The sequence below is a fragment of the Dipodomys spectabilis genome, unplaced genomic scaffold, assembly GCF_019054845.1.
Source record: "Dipodomys spectabilis isolate Male_0828 unplaced genomic scaffold, ASM1905484v1 ptg000107l, whole genome shotgun sequence".
In the NCBI taxonomy this organism is placed as follows: Eukaryota; Metazoa; Chordata; class Mammalia; order Rodentia; family Heteromyidae; genus Dipodomys; species Dipodomys spectabilis.
The window spans coordinates 5,992,665-6,011,023 of NW_024870784.1; the positions used below are offsets into that span (position 1 = coordinate 5,992,665).

At 50.0% G+C, this 18,359-nt stretch overlaps 1 protein-coding gene across 1 annotated transcript in view; it reads right to left on the minus strand.

Annotated features, from left to right (window-relative positions):
• The window catches only part of Dscam (DS cell adhesion molecule), a 475,219-nt gene that overhangs the window by 38,869 nt on the left and 417,991 nt on the right, over nucleotides 1-18,359 (minus strand). The window contains exons 23-27 of the mRNA XM_042687342.1: nucleotides 17,498-17,661; nucleotides 15,671-15,769; nucleotides 12,544-12,732; nucleotides 11,527-11,817; nucleotides 8,320-8,496 (exon numbers count right to left, since the gene is read on the minus strand). Of these exons, the coding sequence (XP_042543276.1) occupies nucleotides 8,320-8,496; nucleotides 11,527-11,817; nucleotides 12,544-12,732; nucleotides 15,671-15,769; nucleotides 17,498-17,661 (920 nt within the window). The remainder of the gene's footprint in view (nucleotides 1-8,319; nucleotides 8,497-11,526; nucleotides 11,818-12,543; nucleotides 12,733-15,670; nucleotides 15,770-17,497; nucleotides 17,662-18,359) is intronic.

An 18,359-nucleotide genomic window follows, 5' to 3' on the forward strand; every position in this document is an offset into this window, starting at 1 on the left:
TCCTGGGCACTCTCGTGGCATGGCTGCTGCCGTGCACGGGGGTGTACCCCAGGACTGACCTGCCCCCCAACACCTCAACACCTCTTCACCAGACTTGCTCCTTATAGGCCTCATTTCCTAAGCTCAGCTCTCACGTGGTTGCTTACATCTACCCCACTGTCTCCCTAACTCCAGCTGCTCAGCCTTCTCTGTGAAAGGGTCCTGAACCCTGCCTTGCCAGGCCACCCCTGGTCCCCAAGACTCTCAAGGGGACTTCCTCTCTTCCCCTTCCCCGCCCCATGTTCCCCTGCACAGACGAGGCTTGGCTGCCCTTCCAGCTCTCGCCTCTGGCTGGCACCTCCTATTCTCTGTTCCCCCTCCTGCCGCTTTCTGCCATGACTCCAATGGCGCCAGGCTTGCGAGGCCTCCAGTGTCTCCTGGCTCCCGGAAGATGCGACCTGCTCCGGGCTCCCTCCCGGCCCCAGTGGGCGGTCAGCCCTGTGGTGGTTCTCCAGGGTTCTGGGGTACTCCAGGCCTCCACAGGCCACGGCAGCCCCAGCTGGTGGCCCCTCCCTCCCAACTCTCTGCTGTTCTCATGCCCTCTCTCTCTCTCCCTCTCTCTCTCTCTGTGCTTTTTATATCTTGGGTATAACCCAGACCCTGGTAGAGAAGAGATCCTGCACAAACTCTTCCCAAGGATATATTCACAGTTGTTAAAAAACACCTCTCCCCCTCCACTCTGGTGGTGAAATTCCCGATGCTCTCTCTACTTGTCCATCCTGATGGAATTCTCTGGAACCATCAGCAAACCATGAAAATGCCCCCCTTGAGTGGCTGTTTTGTTGCTTGGCGTTGACTATCCCTTTTTCCAGATTAAATTCTGTAAAGTTGTCAATCATTTCTCATAGGATATGGTTTCTAGCTAATCCTTTTTGGTTTCTGGTTTTGGGGTTTAAATTCAGGGCCTGGGTGCTATGCCTTTAGGCTAGCTCTCTACCCCTGAGCCACAGCTCTACTTCCAGCTCTTTGGTGGTTGATTGGAGATAAGAGTCTCGTGGACTTTTCTTCCCTGGGCCAGCTTCAAACCCTGATCCTGAGATCTGAGGATTATAGATATAAGCCACCGGTGCCTGGCTTTCTAAGTAAGTTTTTACTTGGCACTCTCTTCTACAAAGATATATGATTTCTTCTTGTCTTCTACTTTGTGAGGCCCACAACAGACATTGGTGATTTTTAGTATTTTTTTTTCTATTATAGTAATGCCAGCAAAATGCTCATTAGTGATCATATGATCATGTACTTTACAATTTGCCTAGTGAACTTTACACTTATCCTGATTAAGATGTGGCTTCCTGGTTCCAACCGTTCAAAGACTCTTAGAGTTTGGATCCCTTCCCTCAGTACATTGACCTCCTCACTCAGGGGTGAGCTGCCTCAGAGCCTGGCTCAGCCCGCCAGGGGTTCCCCCTAGAGGAGCCACATGCTCCTTGATGGTAAGCACTGTAGAAACACAAACCGGGGTTCATCCAGACCCCTGGTGGCCCTGCCCTTCCCTGGCTGCCTACCCACCATCCTTTGTATAACCCAAACTAATGTATAAGGTCCAGAAAATAGGCACAAAGTATGACCTAATTAACCCCAGTTTGCCACTGAGTATTCAAAAGATCTTGAGATTATATGTTGGATAATTGTGTTCAGAAACTCAAGTTATTTCCCTCTCTGGGGTGTTTTAGGGGTGTAACCCACGAAAACTTTCTTGATCTCTCCAGTGGAGGGATTTCTCTTCAGTGAAATGTCATAGCATTTATTGGTGTCAACGTTTTGCTGCCTGTCATTTGGAAATGTGTAACTGTTGTTTGTCAACATTGTTTGAAAAAGCAAATCTCCAGTTCCTCCCACCAATAGGCAGTGCACAGTTAAATCTGAAGGAACAAAATTATTTCAACTTATCAAGGATTTGATCATTTTGTCAAGCATTCTGAGTTCTCTCTCTCTCTCTTCCTGTGTGTCTGTCTGTCTCTCTCCTTCCCTTTCTCTCCCTTTCCCCCTCTATCTCTCTCTATTTCTACCCCTCCCTCTCTCTCTCTCTTTCTCCATCTCCCCCTTCTCTCCATCTCTTCCCTTCTCTGTGTCTATCTTTGGCTCTCTTTCGCACTCCCTCTTTGCCTTCCTGCTTAATCTCTACCCCTTCCCTCCCTCCCATGCTTTTTATAATTCCTGGTCCACATTTTCTGGTGTGAAGAACGCTTCCTCTGGTTCATGTCAAGACAAAGCAGATGCAGAGAGGCATCTTTTCCATCCGCCATCTGTTCCCATGAGAACATTACCCACAGTCCTGTTCTTCAGGCCCAAACCAGCCAGACACAGCCCTTTGTGTTGCCTCTCACATCTTCTCCTACATTTCAGATCAACTGAGATTTAGACATCTGTCTTGAAGCTCCTGGCTCATTATAGTCCTGGGGTCTGTGACCCAACTGTGATCTGAGAGGGGCAGATGGAGAAAGTCTACCAGAGTCCAGCCATGAGCACTGTAGTGACACATGGAAGGAAGAGCTGTGGGAGAAGCAAGTTTCCAGCACTCTGAACGGTGAGTCAGGTGATCATGAGGTAAAAGGTCATGTGCCTAGGAGAGCAGCTTCATTTGAGACCATGAGCACGTGGGAGTGGACGAGAGCCAATGTGGCTGGCACACAATGCTTGCAAGAACTCAGCGATGAAAAGAAGGAAGACAGAAGACGAAGGGCAATGAACGCTAAGATGAAAGAATGAATGGATGGCGTATTTAGTGGGAAACCATACCGTTGTAAAGCAGCTACTGCTGTGATGAGTGATGGTTAAATCTTTCTTTAAAATGACGCTCAGTACACGTGGTCAGATTTCATTGTGATCTTTCCCCATGTGCTCACAACGTATTCTGATCATTCTTGCCCTCTTTACAACCTCCCTGCCCTTTCCCATTTCGACACCTGTTAAGCTTACTTCCTATGAATGGAACAGCCCGTTTCTTCCTGGACTGTGCTTCCCGGGAAGAGGACTGGGCACCTGGTCTCCTTCTGTCCCAACGGATATGCGAGTCTGGACCACTTCCCTGAGGACAGAGCCTGTCTAGCCTGTAGTTTTCAAGTGACCAAGAGGTATAATAAGGCCAAACTCATACTCAACCTCTTTGCCCAATTGTTGAGAGACTAAAGCAAGGGAATATAAAGTGTTCTGGAGACACACAGCTCAAGCTGGTCTTGGGAGAGGTTCCTGCAGGTGGAGAAGCACAGCAGCCCACTCCCTGAGCACTGAGGACACTGCCCACCCCCAAGCCTGCCTGTGCAGGGAAGGGGGCTACCCACTGGGCACCGCCACCGGCCACAGGATGGCGGGGGCCAGACACTCCTAGACCTCACCCCCAAACCTTTCTTGGAGACCACGCTTCCTCCTAGTTTGTATACCCCAGTGTTTCTTTAACAAAGAAGATTCTCACTTATAGCCACAGCCTGGTTCATGTCTGATGTTGCATTCCAGGGAAATGGAACATACTGGAGCTAACCTCGATGGGGCGGTTGCTGGCACACTCACAGAAAGAAAACAAGGAAAGAAAACCATTTAGGGTAGCAGATCTCCTCTTGCCTTTGCATCCATCAGAAGCTTTTATCTGCAGGCTCCCCCTCCACAGCCCTGTTTTTCTGTGGACTAGAAATGGATCTCATAAAGCAGCTATTTTTGTAAGGGCTGTAAACCTGCATTTAAGTTTTTACAAGATCCCAAATAAGATTTCCAGTCATTGGCTTGGGCTTGCTCAAGTAAAAGCGGATGCAAACTCTGAGGGAGAATATATATTTCCGCCCCCCCCCCCCTCCCCCAGCAGAGCTGGTCATGGATGCTTGCGAACAGAGACAACTGCAAGAAACAAGGCCAAACTGAACGCCCAGAGAGCCCAGTCCCCACTCCTGTCCCTGCTTCCACTGGCTGACCCTGGGTTACCTCCAGCCCAGTGCTCCCTCATTTCCCACCCAAAGACAGGGTTGTTTACCTGATAACTGTGGTGATTTGATTAGGAGACTGAGGCAGAGGGTGGTGTGGGGAAGGAGAGGAGAGAGGAGAAGGAAGAGAAGAAGGAAGAGGGGGAAGGGGAGGAGGGACAGGACAAGGAGGAAGAGGAAGAAGAAAGGAGGAAGAGGAGGAAGGAGAAGAGGAGGAGAGGAGGAAGAAGTAGAAGAGGAGGAAATAATTAGAAACAGAAGGGGAAAAGAAAGGGAGGGAAGGAGAGGAAGGGAAGAAGGGAGGGAGGGAGAGAAGCAGCAGAAAGTCAAGCATCTCAGAGTACCGGATTCTGACGTCTATGAGATCACGAGTACAGTGTGCACACATGTGTCAGCACATGTGGGACTTTTTGGGGCGTATGCTCTGATGCTGGCCTCCGTCTTTTGAGGCATTTGGTGCGTGAGTGTTGAGTTTGTACTTATTTGCTCTATCTACTTAGGTCTAGCGTTGGCTTCTTACATGCGTATTCCTGCTTTAGATTAGTAAAGTTCTAGCTATGTTTTGGTTTTACCATGAGGAGATAGACAGCTTCATTTGCAGGGCAGAAAATGGCACAGTAGAACTCACAAAATGGGAGACTCCTCACAGCTCACCCTCATTACGCAGGTAGACCACAAGTCCAGGTTCACTCTCACAGCCGTGGCAAGGGTTCGATTCGGTAGATTAATGCATTTGAAAACAGAATTAAGATAATACATATGTGTCTGCTCAGGGGACAGGATTTTTTTGTCACAGAAACAGATCCATTTTATACCACACGTGGTTTTTTTTTTAATCTATGGCTTATTTGAAGTCCGACAATTTTGAGGTTAATCTTGTTGATTGATTAGTTGGCCTAGGCCAATTGGTACCAATACAGATTTGCAACCCTAGAGGAGGAAGCTTTTAGTAATGCCAGAGTGAAGCACTGGATCTGGAATCAAAGTTTTACAGGGTTGAATCTGCTGAGACTTGAGCTCTAAAAATCTCACAGTGTGACTTTATACTTCAAAGGGTCTAGAAGTTGGGGGGAAATCGGGGCATCATTAAAAGTAAAATGTGACTTCTGAACTCCTGGATAAGGTTACAGCTTTTCAAAAAAAGTATTGTACTTGTAGACAATTTAGGCATTAAGAGGTCGCTATGCTCTAAAATTAGAAGTCCTCAAGAAGAAAGAAGAATATAGGTTGGCTGAGCAGCTTGAGTCCTATTTTCTTTCTTAATTTTTAGGTAAAATAACATTATATTGTACTCACCTAACTAGGTTGCTTGTCTATCCAGTAAAACATAGCTTTCTTAGAAACAGTACGTTATACAGTACAAGCAAACAAGGCCAGCTATCAGAAGCTCATCTTCCTTAGGAAGTCTGACAGCATGTATTAGGGGTACTTATAACATTCATCAGTCAGCCAGTTTCTCTCATTTCCATTTTTGATCTCGCAAACATCTCACCATGACTCAAGCAATGTCAACCCATTCCTCGAAATGGTGTCCTTATTTTGGACAAAGAAAATATTACGAGAAACCACGCTCTCTAGGGAGAAACTGCTCCAACACAGGAACCAGACCTGTGTGTTATGTGGGTCAGCTTCTAATTGGGTGATTCTCTTAATGAACTCTGGATGTTTAATTGAGAGGTAACCTGTTGCTGTGAGTGTCCTCTCTGTGTGAGTTAGAAAAATTTTATGTCATTGATGAACATCTTTCCACACGGACAACATGGGCCTAAAAAGCCGAGTTCTTTCTGGGATGCCTGGCCTCTCACCTTTCTAGCCCCATTCCTTGGATCAAGGTAACAGAGCAATGCCTGTCCCCTCCCGTAACACTTGGCTCACTGCTGCTGGAAGAAGACACTGTCTGTTATTCAGGGACCAGTCACAGGAATGTTGTAACTTTCTAGGGCTTTGCTAAACTCTTGTGATCATAATAAGCATATCCAGTAAGAAAATATTGCTGTTGGCTTTTAGAATATTCCATATCTGGCACCTGATAATGCATAGTGGTTGCCTAATTGAAATTATTACTGCATGTCCATGTTCAACCTGGCATTGGCAAATGGCAGGAAACTGGGCCTCCGTTCTTTGCTGTTCTTTGCTGCCCTTCTTTCAGATTCTCCACTGGAGAGACATTATTAGGGTTGTACGACATGCAAGAACATGGGTGTCTTTGCACTGTGGGCAGTCAGTTCTCTGGACACCTTTGCTTTCAGCACCTCTCACAAGTACACTGCACATCTTCCTGAGGGGAACTGTGCTCAGTCTCCAGCACAAAGGAACCAAAGTGAGTCCAGGGAATGAAGGCCGTGCGGGCAGATGTGATGGGTTGTTTTCTTTACCAGGCCCAACTTCCAAGCACGAGCGTCCAGAAGTAGACATGCCAACAATAAAGTGCTGGGTCTGGGATGTTTTCTGGACATCATCTTTACAAAGCCACAACTATACTGTACGGAACTATTCAGAATGAAAATAAAGGGCACACCATGTCTTCCATCCTGATGACTGGCCGTATTGGTAAGGATCAGTGAGCTTTCATTGGAAAAGCTCTTGGCAAAGAAGGGCAGGGCTGAGTGGCTAAGTTGTAAGTAGAATCACAAAAATAAAACAATAGCTGAGAAGGAAGGGCGAGCAATCGGAGCGGGGAAGGGTGAGCTTGGCAGGGGACTGACTGCCGAGACGCATGGCCCAGGGTTCACCACCCACTGCTGGACTCTTGTGATTAGCTGCAGACCGTGAGCAAGAGCCTTTTCATGCTAATTTGAAGAGTCACAGACCCCCGCGTGGGCGTGTGCAGTGGCTGTCACAGCTGTCTGCAGGGCAACCCCCAGACAGCGACTCTAAAGCCCAGACCACAAGATTCTGCCATCAGTGAAAGAGTTTAAAAAAATTCCCTTGGAGTACTTTAATGGCAAACCGTCCTAAATGGAATTCAGCACTACCAGCTTTATAACAGAATTCCTCAACATGTGGGCCAGTGTGACACTTTGGTAGTACTATTGTTTTCTTTTAGGAAATCCCTTCCTCTTAGCTCCTGTTCCGGGGTGGCTCTTACACTGTCTTCTTTTAAACTAATCACAGGGTCTGATCATGCCTGATGGTGGTAGCAGGTACTTGTGGTTCTACCTGCTGCACCAAAAGCTGGAGTCCAGAAAGCTTTTTTATCTCAAGCACCTAGCACAGCGCTCAGGATACACTATTCCACTGAGTAATGTCTGCAGAAGCAGTAGACAACTGGTTAACAGGGCAGTGACTTGGATGGTGCCTAGGGATCATCAGGCTGTGGGAGGCTTACATGGAAGGACCGTCCAGGCAAAGGCCCTCCAATGAGGATTCTGTGGGTACAGTGCGAACCCGACTGGCACCACAAGCGTGTGAGCCACATGGGGAGGGAAGTCTGGGACCCTGGGGGTGGGCAAAGCATCAGAGATTCCTGGTGCTCTCATAGATGGAGGTCAAGGAAAGCGTTTGCCGAAGTGGATGTGTTCTCAATATATAAGCGAGATCCGATGGTACAGTGGGTAGGTTTGCGGTGGGGAGGGGAGTTCTTCAAGGCCTGTGCTGCCAGTGTAATTCCAAAGACCCTGTAAGATGCTGTGTGACATCACTCCCTCCAAACCACACGATACTAACACAGAACTCAAGCCCCTGCCCCACGCATCAGGGCATCCGTCAAAGACCCTGGGCAGCAGGGAGCAAAGGACTTTGGCAGCACATCTTATTGTTCCCCATCTGAGAGCTACGACGCACAGAAGCCACTGTCCAGATGCACCACAGGGCCTTGCCACACAAAACAGCACCGAGCAGATGCTCTAATAGCAGCGTCCGGTCACAATGAAGCTCCGCTGGCCAGGCTTCGCCATCTCCCATTGTGTGCTTCTCAGTGTGAGACTCTGACAGCAGGCTCCCATTCCCATTCCCAATCCCAGAAGGCATGTGTGTTCTGCTCACCAGGCTTTACCCACACCACCACGCCCTCGATTCCGGCTTCCAGGCAATGAAATAATTCTCATCTCTAAATGTGATAGCTCTTTTCAGAGAAAGCCATAATTGGTGGCTTTGCTGCCATGATTGGAGATGAAAGAGAGCAAGGTTGAAAAAAAAAAAAAACCAACCCAGAGACATTAATTTTCTTCGTGTGCCAATAGCTAGGATTTGGGGGATATTCAAGGGTTGACGTTCACTCTATTTCTGATTGCCTGAGATCGGAACACTTTCTATTGCCTCTCCCCAGGGCTCTGCAGAGATGTCTCAGAATCGGGGGATGGGGGTGGATATGGGGCTTGCTCTATGCTCTGTGGGGACGGCGCAGGTGGCCTCAGGGACCCGGTCCTACCTCGGAGCCGCTTCAGCCTCTGCTCCCGTCTCCTCCTCCGCAGGACCAGCAGGAGAACGAAGAGCACCAGGACCCCCACCAGGATGCAGGAGATGGTCACCAGCATCTTGAGCCCCTCATTGGTGGTCAGCCCCTCTTCGCTTTGGACGACTGACTTAATGAGTGGAGGAATTGTACCTGAAAGCAGGGCCACGGTGTTAGGCGGCTATTAATGAAGACGGTGTGGCGGAGGTTTTAGGGATGAGGGGTTACAAAAATCGCGCGGTGTGATCCGAGGGTGTCTGAGGCGATGAGAAATGACAGGGACTCTTCCCTGAGCCCTCGCCGTCTTCCTCCCTGGCTCACTCCCCTCTATCCACTCACTCTGCAGCTCATCTCTGCAAAAGCCTTTCTTTTCTAATGCAGTGCTGGATACAGATACCTGATGGGCTAACGCTGGGCTCTGGGCTTGCGAAGGCCACTTGAATTCAAGGGAATTAGTGTCTGGCTGCCTGTCGGCCTGAGTGCAGTTACTAGAGGCTGTCTGAACAAAACTGGACCTCCAAGGAGGAATAACAGTACGGAAGCTGGACAGAAGACCGGGTGCGGTGAGGCTTAGAGAAGCTTCAGCATTCTCATTTGATTCCTCATCCAACTGCCATCCCTGCTTCGGATCTACTTGAAAGACTTCTACTCGAAGGCATGGAAGGGACAGGCAACTTTTCCAACAGGGCCCATCTGGGGCTATGAAAACAGTGACTTATTGACCAGGCATTGTGAAACTATTCTAGGCAATTCCGATTATTCAGAATAATAAGAGAAGGAGAAAAGAAGAGGCGATCTGGAGCTATTTTAAGCTGTCATCTTTCTACCCAGACACCAAACACAAAAGGGTGTAGAAATCTAAACAGGCATGCGGCCTCAGATCTTGCTGTGTTCCGTTATGTAACACGGGCTGTCCTATTGTGCTTTACAGGGACCAGAATGTCAGTGCTTTAAGAAAAATAATGCAAAAAAAAATTAGTATCATTTCCCCCTGGACAAAAATGATCTTCATCCAACATGAGTAAGTAGAGCAGAGATAATAAGACCTCTAAGGCCCTGTAAGACCTCTGCTAAAGCCAAGAGACCATTCCTGCAACTACATTTTGGCTTGGAACCCCAACTCTCCAAACCAGATATAAAGAACCAAAGGGGTGCCCATTGGGTCAGACCTAAAACTGAGACAATGTAAGAACAACCAGAAATGTTCAGCCAAGAAAACGGCAGAAGAGAGAGAGCAGAGCAAGTCGGAAGCCTGGCTGGTATGGACAGAAAGCTCATTCTCAGTGTTTGTTTTCCTCTGAATGACAAAAATAATAATTCTTCAGGCAGCTATGACAAGAGAGATATGAAAGCTATAGATCCACAAGAATGGATTCCAAGAAATCTGCTATCTTTTTCAAGGGGAAAAAATTAATAAATAGGTATCTTCATTTCTGAGAGTTAAAAAAGAATTTCAGATTTCAGGAAATTAAACGGAGCTCCCGGGACATTTGACGGTTGGTCATCTTGACTGAGGTGGGATCATTGGAAACCTGCAGAGCCCTGGTACATGGGGGAGATGGAAGGTCCGATTCCCCACATGAGTAGTTTCTTATTAAGTGATCCTTAGTGCCTGCCGTTCAGCGGGGTGCCCCGCAACTCCATGGTAGTGTGAGGCCACAGGTCAGGCATCCGGTGCCACGTGTACTAACTTCCTGATCGTGTACAATCGGCCCAGGCCTTGGAAGGAGCCCAAAGCATGCATGTGTTTAAGACATGCTGAAGCGCTTTGTTTTGTAGGAGTTCAGAAGGAAACTCTGTTGGGAGAGAAACCTAGTTGACATGCTATGCTGCCTACAGGTGGCACTTTGTGACAAGGACTCCATCGAATGAAGAAGTCACATCTGCAGGCTAAACTATCAAAGGGAGAGAGCCCTGGAAGAGGCAAGCGTGCTGGCTAGGAGGCTGTCCTGAAGCCCCAAGCTGCAGCCACAACCCAGAGAGCGCCGCCTCACCCCTAGGACCCCTGGGTCTCCAGCCTGGGTCTCCGGCTAGAACCTCTAGAAGGGAGCCAGGCCCTGCCCAAGAGGGACTTAAGTGAAGCAATATCTTGGGCAGGAGCCAGTCGCATGGTGAGTCCGTATAACATGTGAAAGCAGGAGGAACCGGCTTTGAGCTGACCGGGACCATGAGCCAGCCTGGCCGGCAGGGAATGGACAGGAGGCAGTGAAGGGAGAGACACTGTGCCACGAGAGGAATCATTTTAAAGCAGCAGAAACTGGCGTGGATACACAGACACTAGCACTTCCTAAAGGTCCCTTCAATTAGCACTGAGTGACACGCCACAGATCCCCCATGTTGAGCATTTGTTTGAATGCATCTTAGTATTAAAAAAAAAAATGGTGCCAGGCGCCGGTGGCTCACGCCTGTCATCCTAGATACTCAGGAGGCTGAGATCTGAGGATCACAGTTCAAAGCCAGCCCAGGCAGGAAAGCCCGTGAGACTCTTATCTCCAATTAATCACCAGAAAACCAGAAGTGGCGCTGTGGCTCAACGGTAGAGAGCTAGCCTTGAGCTGAAGAGCTGAGCGACAGCGCCCAGGCCCAGAGTTCAAGCTCCATGACCAATAAAAAAGAAAAGAAAAGAAAAGAAAAAAGGCAAGAACTTCAATGAAAAGTCTGATGACCCCTCACCTAGGATTTAGACATGTGAACTTCAAATGTGTGTGTGCACACACGCGTGCGTGTATGTGTGCGCGTGCTCTCTACACTACTCTGTCCTCCTCAGTGCCTCCGCTTGCTCTACCCTACGCTTCGTCACTGGGGAAGGTGGGTTCTGTGCATAGGCTGCAAGGGCTGAATGAGAGCAAAAAGAAAGTTGTCATGTGGATTGGGATGGGTGGGGGGAGGGGTGGAGACAACAAAAGCAATGTTAGCGCCCAGTCATCAACCGCCACCCAGAAGCAAGAGGCAGAGAATCCTTTGGCCAGGCGCGGAGACTCCCCAGGGAGGCGCCCTCGAGGGGGGCCCTGCCCAGACCTCAGCGGTCATCTGGGCACCATGAACTGGGAACCCACCCCGAGCCTATGGGCTCTGTGAGCGCGGCTTGCACGGTGGCGAGAATGGATGTGGGCTGGGGCAGGGGACGGGGTGCAGGCACAGGCCCCAGATCCCACCCAGAAGGCCCCCGGAGCCATGGCTTACTGCCGTCGTAGTTGAGCGTGGCGAAGTTGGCCTGCTTCTCGGCGCAGCCGGCGCTGTTGCACACGCGCATCTGCAGCTCGTACCAGGTGGCTTCCTGCAGGTCATACAGGATGTAGGACTTGGAGAGGGAGGTCCGCTGAGCGGTGGTCCACACCAGGGTCCCGAAGGGCCGGTACTCAAGCGTGAAGGAGGTGATGGGGCAGCCGCCGTCGTTCCAGCCCACCAGGCTCAGCCGCACGCGCGTGGTGTTGATGCTGGCGAACAGCTCTTGCTCCTTGGAGAACTGGGGCTCTGCAGAGGAGGAGGCGGAGGTCGGGTCACGCGTGTGGGCACGCGGCAGTGTGTTTGTGGGGGAAGTCCTGCAGCTTCCCTGAGCTTCCTTCCATCCTCCCCAGGAACTCTGGCCAAATCTGGCACATAGGCCCCTGGACCGCTCGCCTGTACATGGAGACTCGGGGATGACCTGGGTGTGAGCAGAGGGCAAAGGCCGGGGGCCGGAGCCTATTGTTGCAGGTGGAAGAGTTTCAGAAGCTGAGCGCTGTTCCCACATCCCGGGCTTTAGTGGTTCACGGGCTGCCATGGGCGGGAGTGGCTGTGTCCCCGGGGTGAATCTGACACTGAAGAGCCCTGGGTAGGATTCGGGAAGTGTCTACGGGAATCCTCCACGATGCAAACACTTAGTATTTGAGCCCAGAGACTTAGTGGATATAATTCCACATAAGACAACTCTTATCATCTAAGCTCTCCTTCTTGTGATCTCAACTGAATGCCACCCGTCACTCTCCTGCAGGCTGAGAGGAATCTGGCAAGGCCGCTCTCCCCTCCACCTTTCCAGACTCCCACGGCGAAGCATCCCTGCCAGAACATTCCGTAAGGGTTGGCCCTCTCCCCCCATGATCCAGCTCACGTAAGGAATACCGAGGTGTAAATACAAAACGCAAGGATGTCTCGGTAATGAGCCCAACCCCACTTCCTGCTGGAAGGCGGAGTCCGGGAGCGACGGGCGGGCCCACCTACCTTTCCCCAGGGTTTTCGCCTCTATGATTTCACTGATGCGCCCAGGCCCCACTCCGTTTTGGGCGGTGAGGGTGAACTTATACCAGGTTCCACACTTCAGGTTTTCCAGGCGGTAAGACCGCTCGCTGGGGCTGATGGGAAAGCTTCCCCACTGTTCACTGTTGTCTTCGGAATACTGCAGGATGTACCCTGGGGGACAGCGGGGGGCGCGGTCAGCATGCGGTGCCCCGGTCAGCAGCTAGCTGACAGATGGACGCATTGTCTGCAGGTCACACAGGGCTCGGGCTGGTATGCCTCGGGAAGAGGACACTAATAACCTTTTCTGATTCTGGAAAATTCATGCCGCCCTCCCCGCCCTTCTCCTCCCCCCCCCCCCGCCCCCCCCCCCCCCCCCCCGCAGAGCAGTGCCGCGCTGTATCCACTGGTGAGACACAGATGCCATCCTACACAGTGTTAGTGTGGAGGTTGTGTTGGAGAGTGAGGTGGAAATCCAACTATCCTGTTTTCTTCAGCTGCTGGTTTCAGACCGTGTGTCTGAACCCTCGCGCACCATCCTGGGCTGAAGCTATTTGTTGACGGAACCCCAGTTCTGGAAAAGGGATGTGTGACTGGTGGCCCAGGAGTAGAGAACGCGGCCTCCCCCACCCTCTCCACCTGCTGCTGCGCTGACTGCCCCCGGGACCCTGGCTCCCATTCCCGCAGCCACCCCCCCCCCCAGGGTGGCACCAGCCCGGCTCTTCTTTCACACACAACGTTCTTCCGACAGTCCAGTTCTCCGCATGACCGCTACTCTCTGTCTTTCTACATTTACTAACCAGTAACCATCCATTTCCCAGCTCTGTCCTGAGCTGACGTGGCTCCCCTCGACACAGAACCTCAGGCAGTGAGGGGCTCCCCTCCCACGAGCCAGAGAGGCCCGGGTCTGCGAGGAAGGCCTGGTCCCCACCGCGCCTGACCCCGCGACCCGTTCTTCCCGCCTGAGTCATCGCCATTAACTTGACTCTCACGTGGATATTCTGACCTTTCCCTGTGTCCTGAGCTTCCACCGCAGGGAGCCTCAGACCAGGCTGACCAGCACCCCGTGTTCGGGTCCCGCTGAGTTCATATTCCCCATTCCATTCCCAGGAGCTCCGTTATTAACACAGGCTACGCCATTTCACCTTCCACGTGCAGCACTGCAGACCTCTCCCCCTGCATCTTCCTCCTCTGCTCATCCTTCCGTCCCCGCAGCCCCTCTGGAGCCCTGGGGCTCTTCCTTTTCTTTTCTTTCATTTTTCATTTTTGTGCTTTTGCTCTGAGATCTTCAAACCTCCTCCCAGACCCCACAGAGGAGCCTGCACTGCGTTCTGCTCTCGCGCCTCCATTTCCTCCCCAGCCGCCGTGCATCCTGGACTTTCCTCTCCACAGATCATCTCAGCCGCCTGGACCCACAGGGTCCCCCTGGCTCTCGGCACCCGCCCGCGGCAGGGCTGTGGTGAGTGATGCCCACAGCCGTCGCTGTGGGCACCCTTCTGGATGCTGCAGCTGCCTTGGGGACTCCGGGCAGGATTGCTTGTCAGGCTGCCCTGTGATCGCCTCCTAGACATTCTCCATCCATCAAGACCTTCGGCTCTCTCTCTCGTGCCCTCTCTGGCTTACAGAATCCACACTTCCTTCTTTGGAGTCTGGGATCGGGGCCTCTCAGGCCCCTTTGTGATGACGGAATGTTTCTCCCGGCCTCTGGCCCGGGCTCTGGCCGTGTCAGGGAGGAGCCTGTTTCCCTCCCTCCTTTCTCACCAGAAGTCACCGGCTTGGGTGACTGATGGTCGCTTCTCTGCCCGGCTGCCCAGCACCACTTAAGAAAAGTCAACAGGTTGAGATAATTGTGAGCGCCGCGGCCTGTGGCGTTTGTGTGCAGCTGGGCGTGCGGCGCTGAGGCAGTGACTTGCTTCTGCTAATGACTCCCTGCGCCTGTCACCCGGCAGCTGCCACTAGGCTGTCCCACGCGCCTCAAACCCACAGGCACAGCCTCAACCCTAATCATCCAGCTATTTTTAAAAAGTAACCTCACCTTTTCCCTTCCTACAAAAATGGGGGGGGGGGCAGAATGGAAGCTTCTCACCCCAGCCAGCAGAGTGCTGAGAACTGTCTAGCAACTGGTTCTTGGAGAGAAAAAGAGAAAAGGCCTCATTGTCGCTTTCCCAGTCTCTGAGACGCGTGGCTTGTTCCCTGTGTGGCTGTAGCCCCGAGCCGGAAGCCGGGAAGGGCTGCGATGCCATCTCTGGGGCAGAAGTGCCGGCTGCAGCTCTTCCTGGCTTCCCCTGGCAGCGTCCTGTTCTTTCCAGTTGTCTTTTTATCCTCACTCCCTGCCCAGAAGAAAGGGCGCGCTTGTTTTCAGGGCCTGCCCTCTCCTCTGTCACATGCTCCAGGACCTCCTATGACTCCGTCCTTACTCTTGAGCATCTTCTGCCTCTGCCTGTAGACAAACTCCCTTCATCTTCCTTCCATCGCCCACACGGACACCCAGACTTTACTTATGCTGGAACGTTCCTCTGCGACCCTCTGCCAGCCTTACTTGCACTTTTCCACTCTGCACCAGCTGCAGTGACTGGGTGCAGAGGTTGCATTCTGTCTACACTCCAGGCTTTCTTCTACAACCTCTTAAGTCAGAGCCATGCTGGAGATACTGGAAAGACCAATGAAGTGTTCAGGAAGAACCAGTCTCCAGAATCTCAGAAGAGAGGGGCACAAGAGGCAGAAACAGAGAGAAAAACAGAGAGACGCTCAGAGGGAGAGAGACAGAAGGAAACAGAGACAGAGGAAGAGACAGAGGACAGAGTGAGTGAGAAACAGAGAGAGAAAAAAACACAGAGGAGAAACGCAGAGAGAGAACCAGTCTTTCTTTTTCTTTTTGTTTTTCATTTGTCATAATTTTGTGAATGAGACTCTTGGGATGAATGATTTTGAGTTTTACCGTGTTGTGTAGACGTAGACATATGCTTTCCTGCTTAGAACGGAAAGCATGTGTTGTATGTGCTGTCTTTAGGAGCAGAGCACACTCACACGCAACAGCTATTTGATGGAGAGGTGTGGCTAGCTGACCGATGCCTTGCACAAGCTGTCGAGGACTGGGGCCAAGTCTAATTACCTCGGATGGAGCTACCCCCGTTGTCTCCAGGAAGCCAAGAAAGAGTGATGGAGGAAGATGTCGTTTTGGAAACCGTAAGCCGAGGCTGGTCGGGTGGCACTGGAGGAGAAACAGTTTTTGGAAAACAAGAATTAGTTTTGCATGTGCTGAATCCTTGGTCCCAGTCATTTACCAAATCACTTTTAACAGCCATTTATTAAATACGTGTTTGAGGTTGCCAAAATACGCAATTCACTTCTGTCAAAATGTCTTTTTTATTGATATCCTGGGCTGAAGAGATAAAGCAGAGCGAATCTATTATTTAAGGAAATTCAACCACATTTCCCTGGGATTTATATCTCCTCATAATTCCTTGAGTTCTGGGCTGTTCATCACACATCGAGATCTTACTAAGGATGCACACATTATTCTACTCTGAGTTTCAGCTGTGAAATTTAAGAGAAAAAAGATTTATGATATCCACTTAGCTGCACTGCTTTGAGGGGGTAGGGAGGGAAAGAAGGAGGGAGGGAGAGAGGGAGAGGGAGAGAGAGAGAGAGAGAGAGAGAGAGAGAGAGAGAGAGAGAGAGAGAGAGAGAGAGAGAGAAAGTCTCATCTACTGTGGAAATAGAGACAGGAGGATTGGGAATTCAAAGTAAGCCTGGACAAAACACAAAGGGCCATAGGTGCTGTGGCAGAGTACTTGCATGAAGGAGGCCTGGATTCCATCCCCATTCCCACAAAAGCAAAATCTTTCTAAGCTCTGCATCCAAATGCAAGCTTCACCCCTTACATCTGAAAATTAGAAACGAGCCATTGAACAGCAGCCCAGCAGCCCATGAACTGAGCACACACAGGACTTGCAGGACAGGCACTTGTAGATGCTGGGTCTCCGTTGGGGACTGACTCTGAAGACAGAAACACTGGAGACAATTTGGAACCAGGCCATGCAAGAAAGAACGAAAGCTTCATACAAAAGGTCGTTCTCTCTTCCAGAGTCTGCCATGTTGACTTGAAAGCCTGAATGCCTGGCCCATCTCTCTAGTATTCTAAAACACTATGCTGTCTCTCAAAATGCCCCGGAATGATCCTGATTTGGTTTAACTCAAAATTTAAGATTGATTTTGCAGTATTGTTCAAAAAAATATTGTTTCCCCACCTCCCACTCCTTTGCATCCCATGAAACACAGTATTGATCTTGTTTATGTTTGCTGTGATCTGTACAGGTGAAACACTTCAACCTAAAGATGCATGCACTTGGACATTCTTCCAGTAAAACAGAGCATCTCCATACACCTTAATCTCAACCCAGTCCATAGCTGCCCGGGATTTCAGCACAATTTTAATATGATAATCTTAGGAGATTGTTTTGTATATTTTAGGTAGTGCAAGAAATAAAATGCACAATTAAGTAATATAGCAATATATTTAGAATTTCTTAGTGCCATATGTATGAATGATATTGATTAATTAGAAGGTATAAAAGGTCACTGTTTAGATTCATTTTCATTTGTGCTCTCTGGGTTACAGATGTACATGGACACAGTGTAATTAGTGGAAGCTCTTAAAAAGGAAATTTTCAGAGATGTTTACTAAATAAATATAAAGAAAATCAGGCTTTTTCAATGCAAAGCAGCATATAACATTCCTGTATTATCTCTGGAATCATACATGCCATTGTTTGATTTTTAAAATTATATTTTCCAGAATGCACAAGTCATTTTTTTTTGGTAATGTGAAAATAGCAATTCGTTCATTCTAAACGCTGCCTTTTCCATGGCTTTGCTGTCTGCCGGGGAGGCGGTAGGTGGGAGGCGTTTTGTTCGGGAGAGTCCTAGGATTCTGTACCTTGCACTTGTAAATTTAAAATAATTTCATCGGATCCCCAGTTGTTGTTGGCGACGCAGCTGTAGTAGCCGGAGTCCTCAGCCTTCACCGTGCGGATGATGAAGCTTCCGTTGCTGAAGACGCCCCGGCGTCCGTCAACCGTCACCAGGCTGGGCGTCCCGTTACTGCCTCACAGGAAGAAAGATGCACAGATTAAAGAAATTACAACCCCCATTAGCTGAGGCTGGGGAGCAGCACCGAGCCTTTCTCTGAAGGAAACAGCACACTGCAAGGGTCATACTTGGCCCCTTACAAGAGGTTTAACTAGGATGACAAGATGAAGACCACCGCACAGCGGTTTGTTTTGTTTTTCACTGTCAGCACTGTTACGCGAGGGCTGGGTCCATGCCAGGGGCTTGGATTCCAGTCGAACCTTTGGTCAAGTGCTGAGGATGGTCCTGGCCACACGAGTCCCTGACTAGAACATTCTTGAGACTGCGACGAAGAAATTCAGGGGATTACTCTGGTGACCAAGGTATATGAGGCAAACTAAGTCTTGTGATCTCTTACACTTAAAATTACAATTCTTCTTTAATTTTTTTTTTAATCCTTACATAGTTGTACAAAGGTATTTCAATTCAACCTGACAATTTACTTTTTTTCTTCTACCAATCCTGGGGGTTGAACTCAGGGCCCGGTCATAGTCCCTGAGCTTTGTTGCTGAAGACTAGCAGTCTACTGCTAGACTGACAGCTCCACTTCCTGCTCTTTTGGTACTTATTTGGAGGTAAGACTCTTGGGCTTTCCTGCATGGGCTGGCTTTGAACCGAGACCCTCAGATCTCAGCTCCTGAGTATCTAGGAGTACAGGCGTGAGGTGCCCA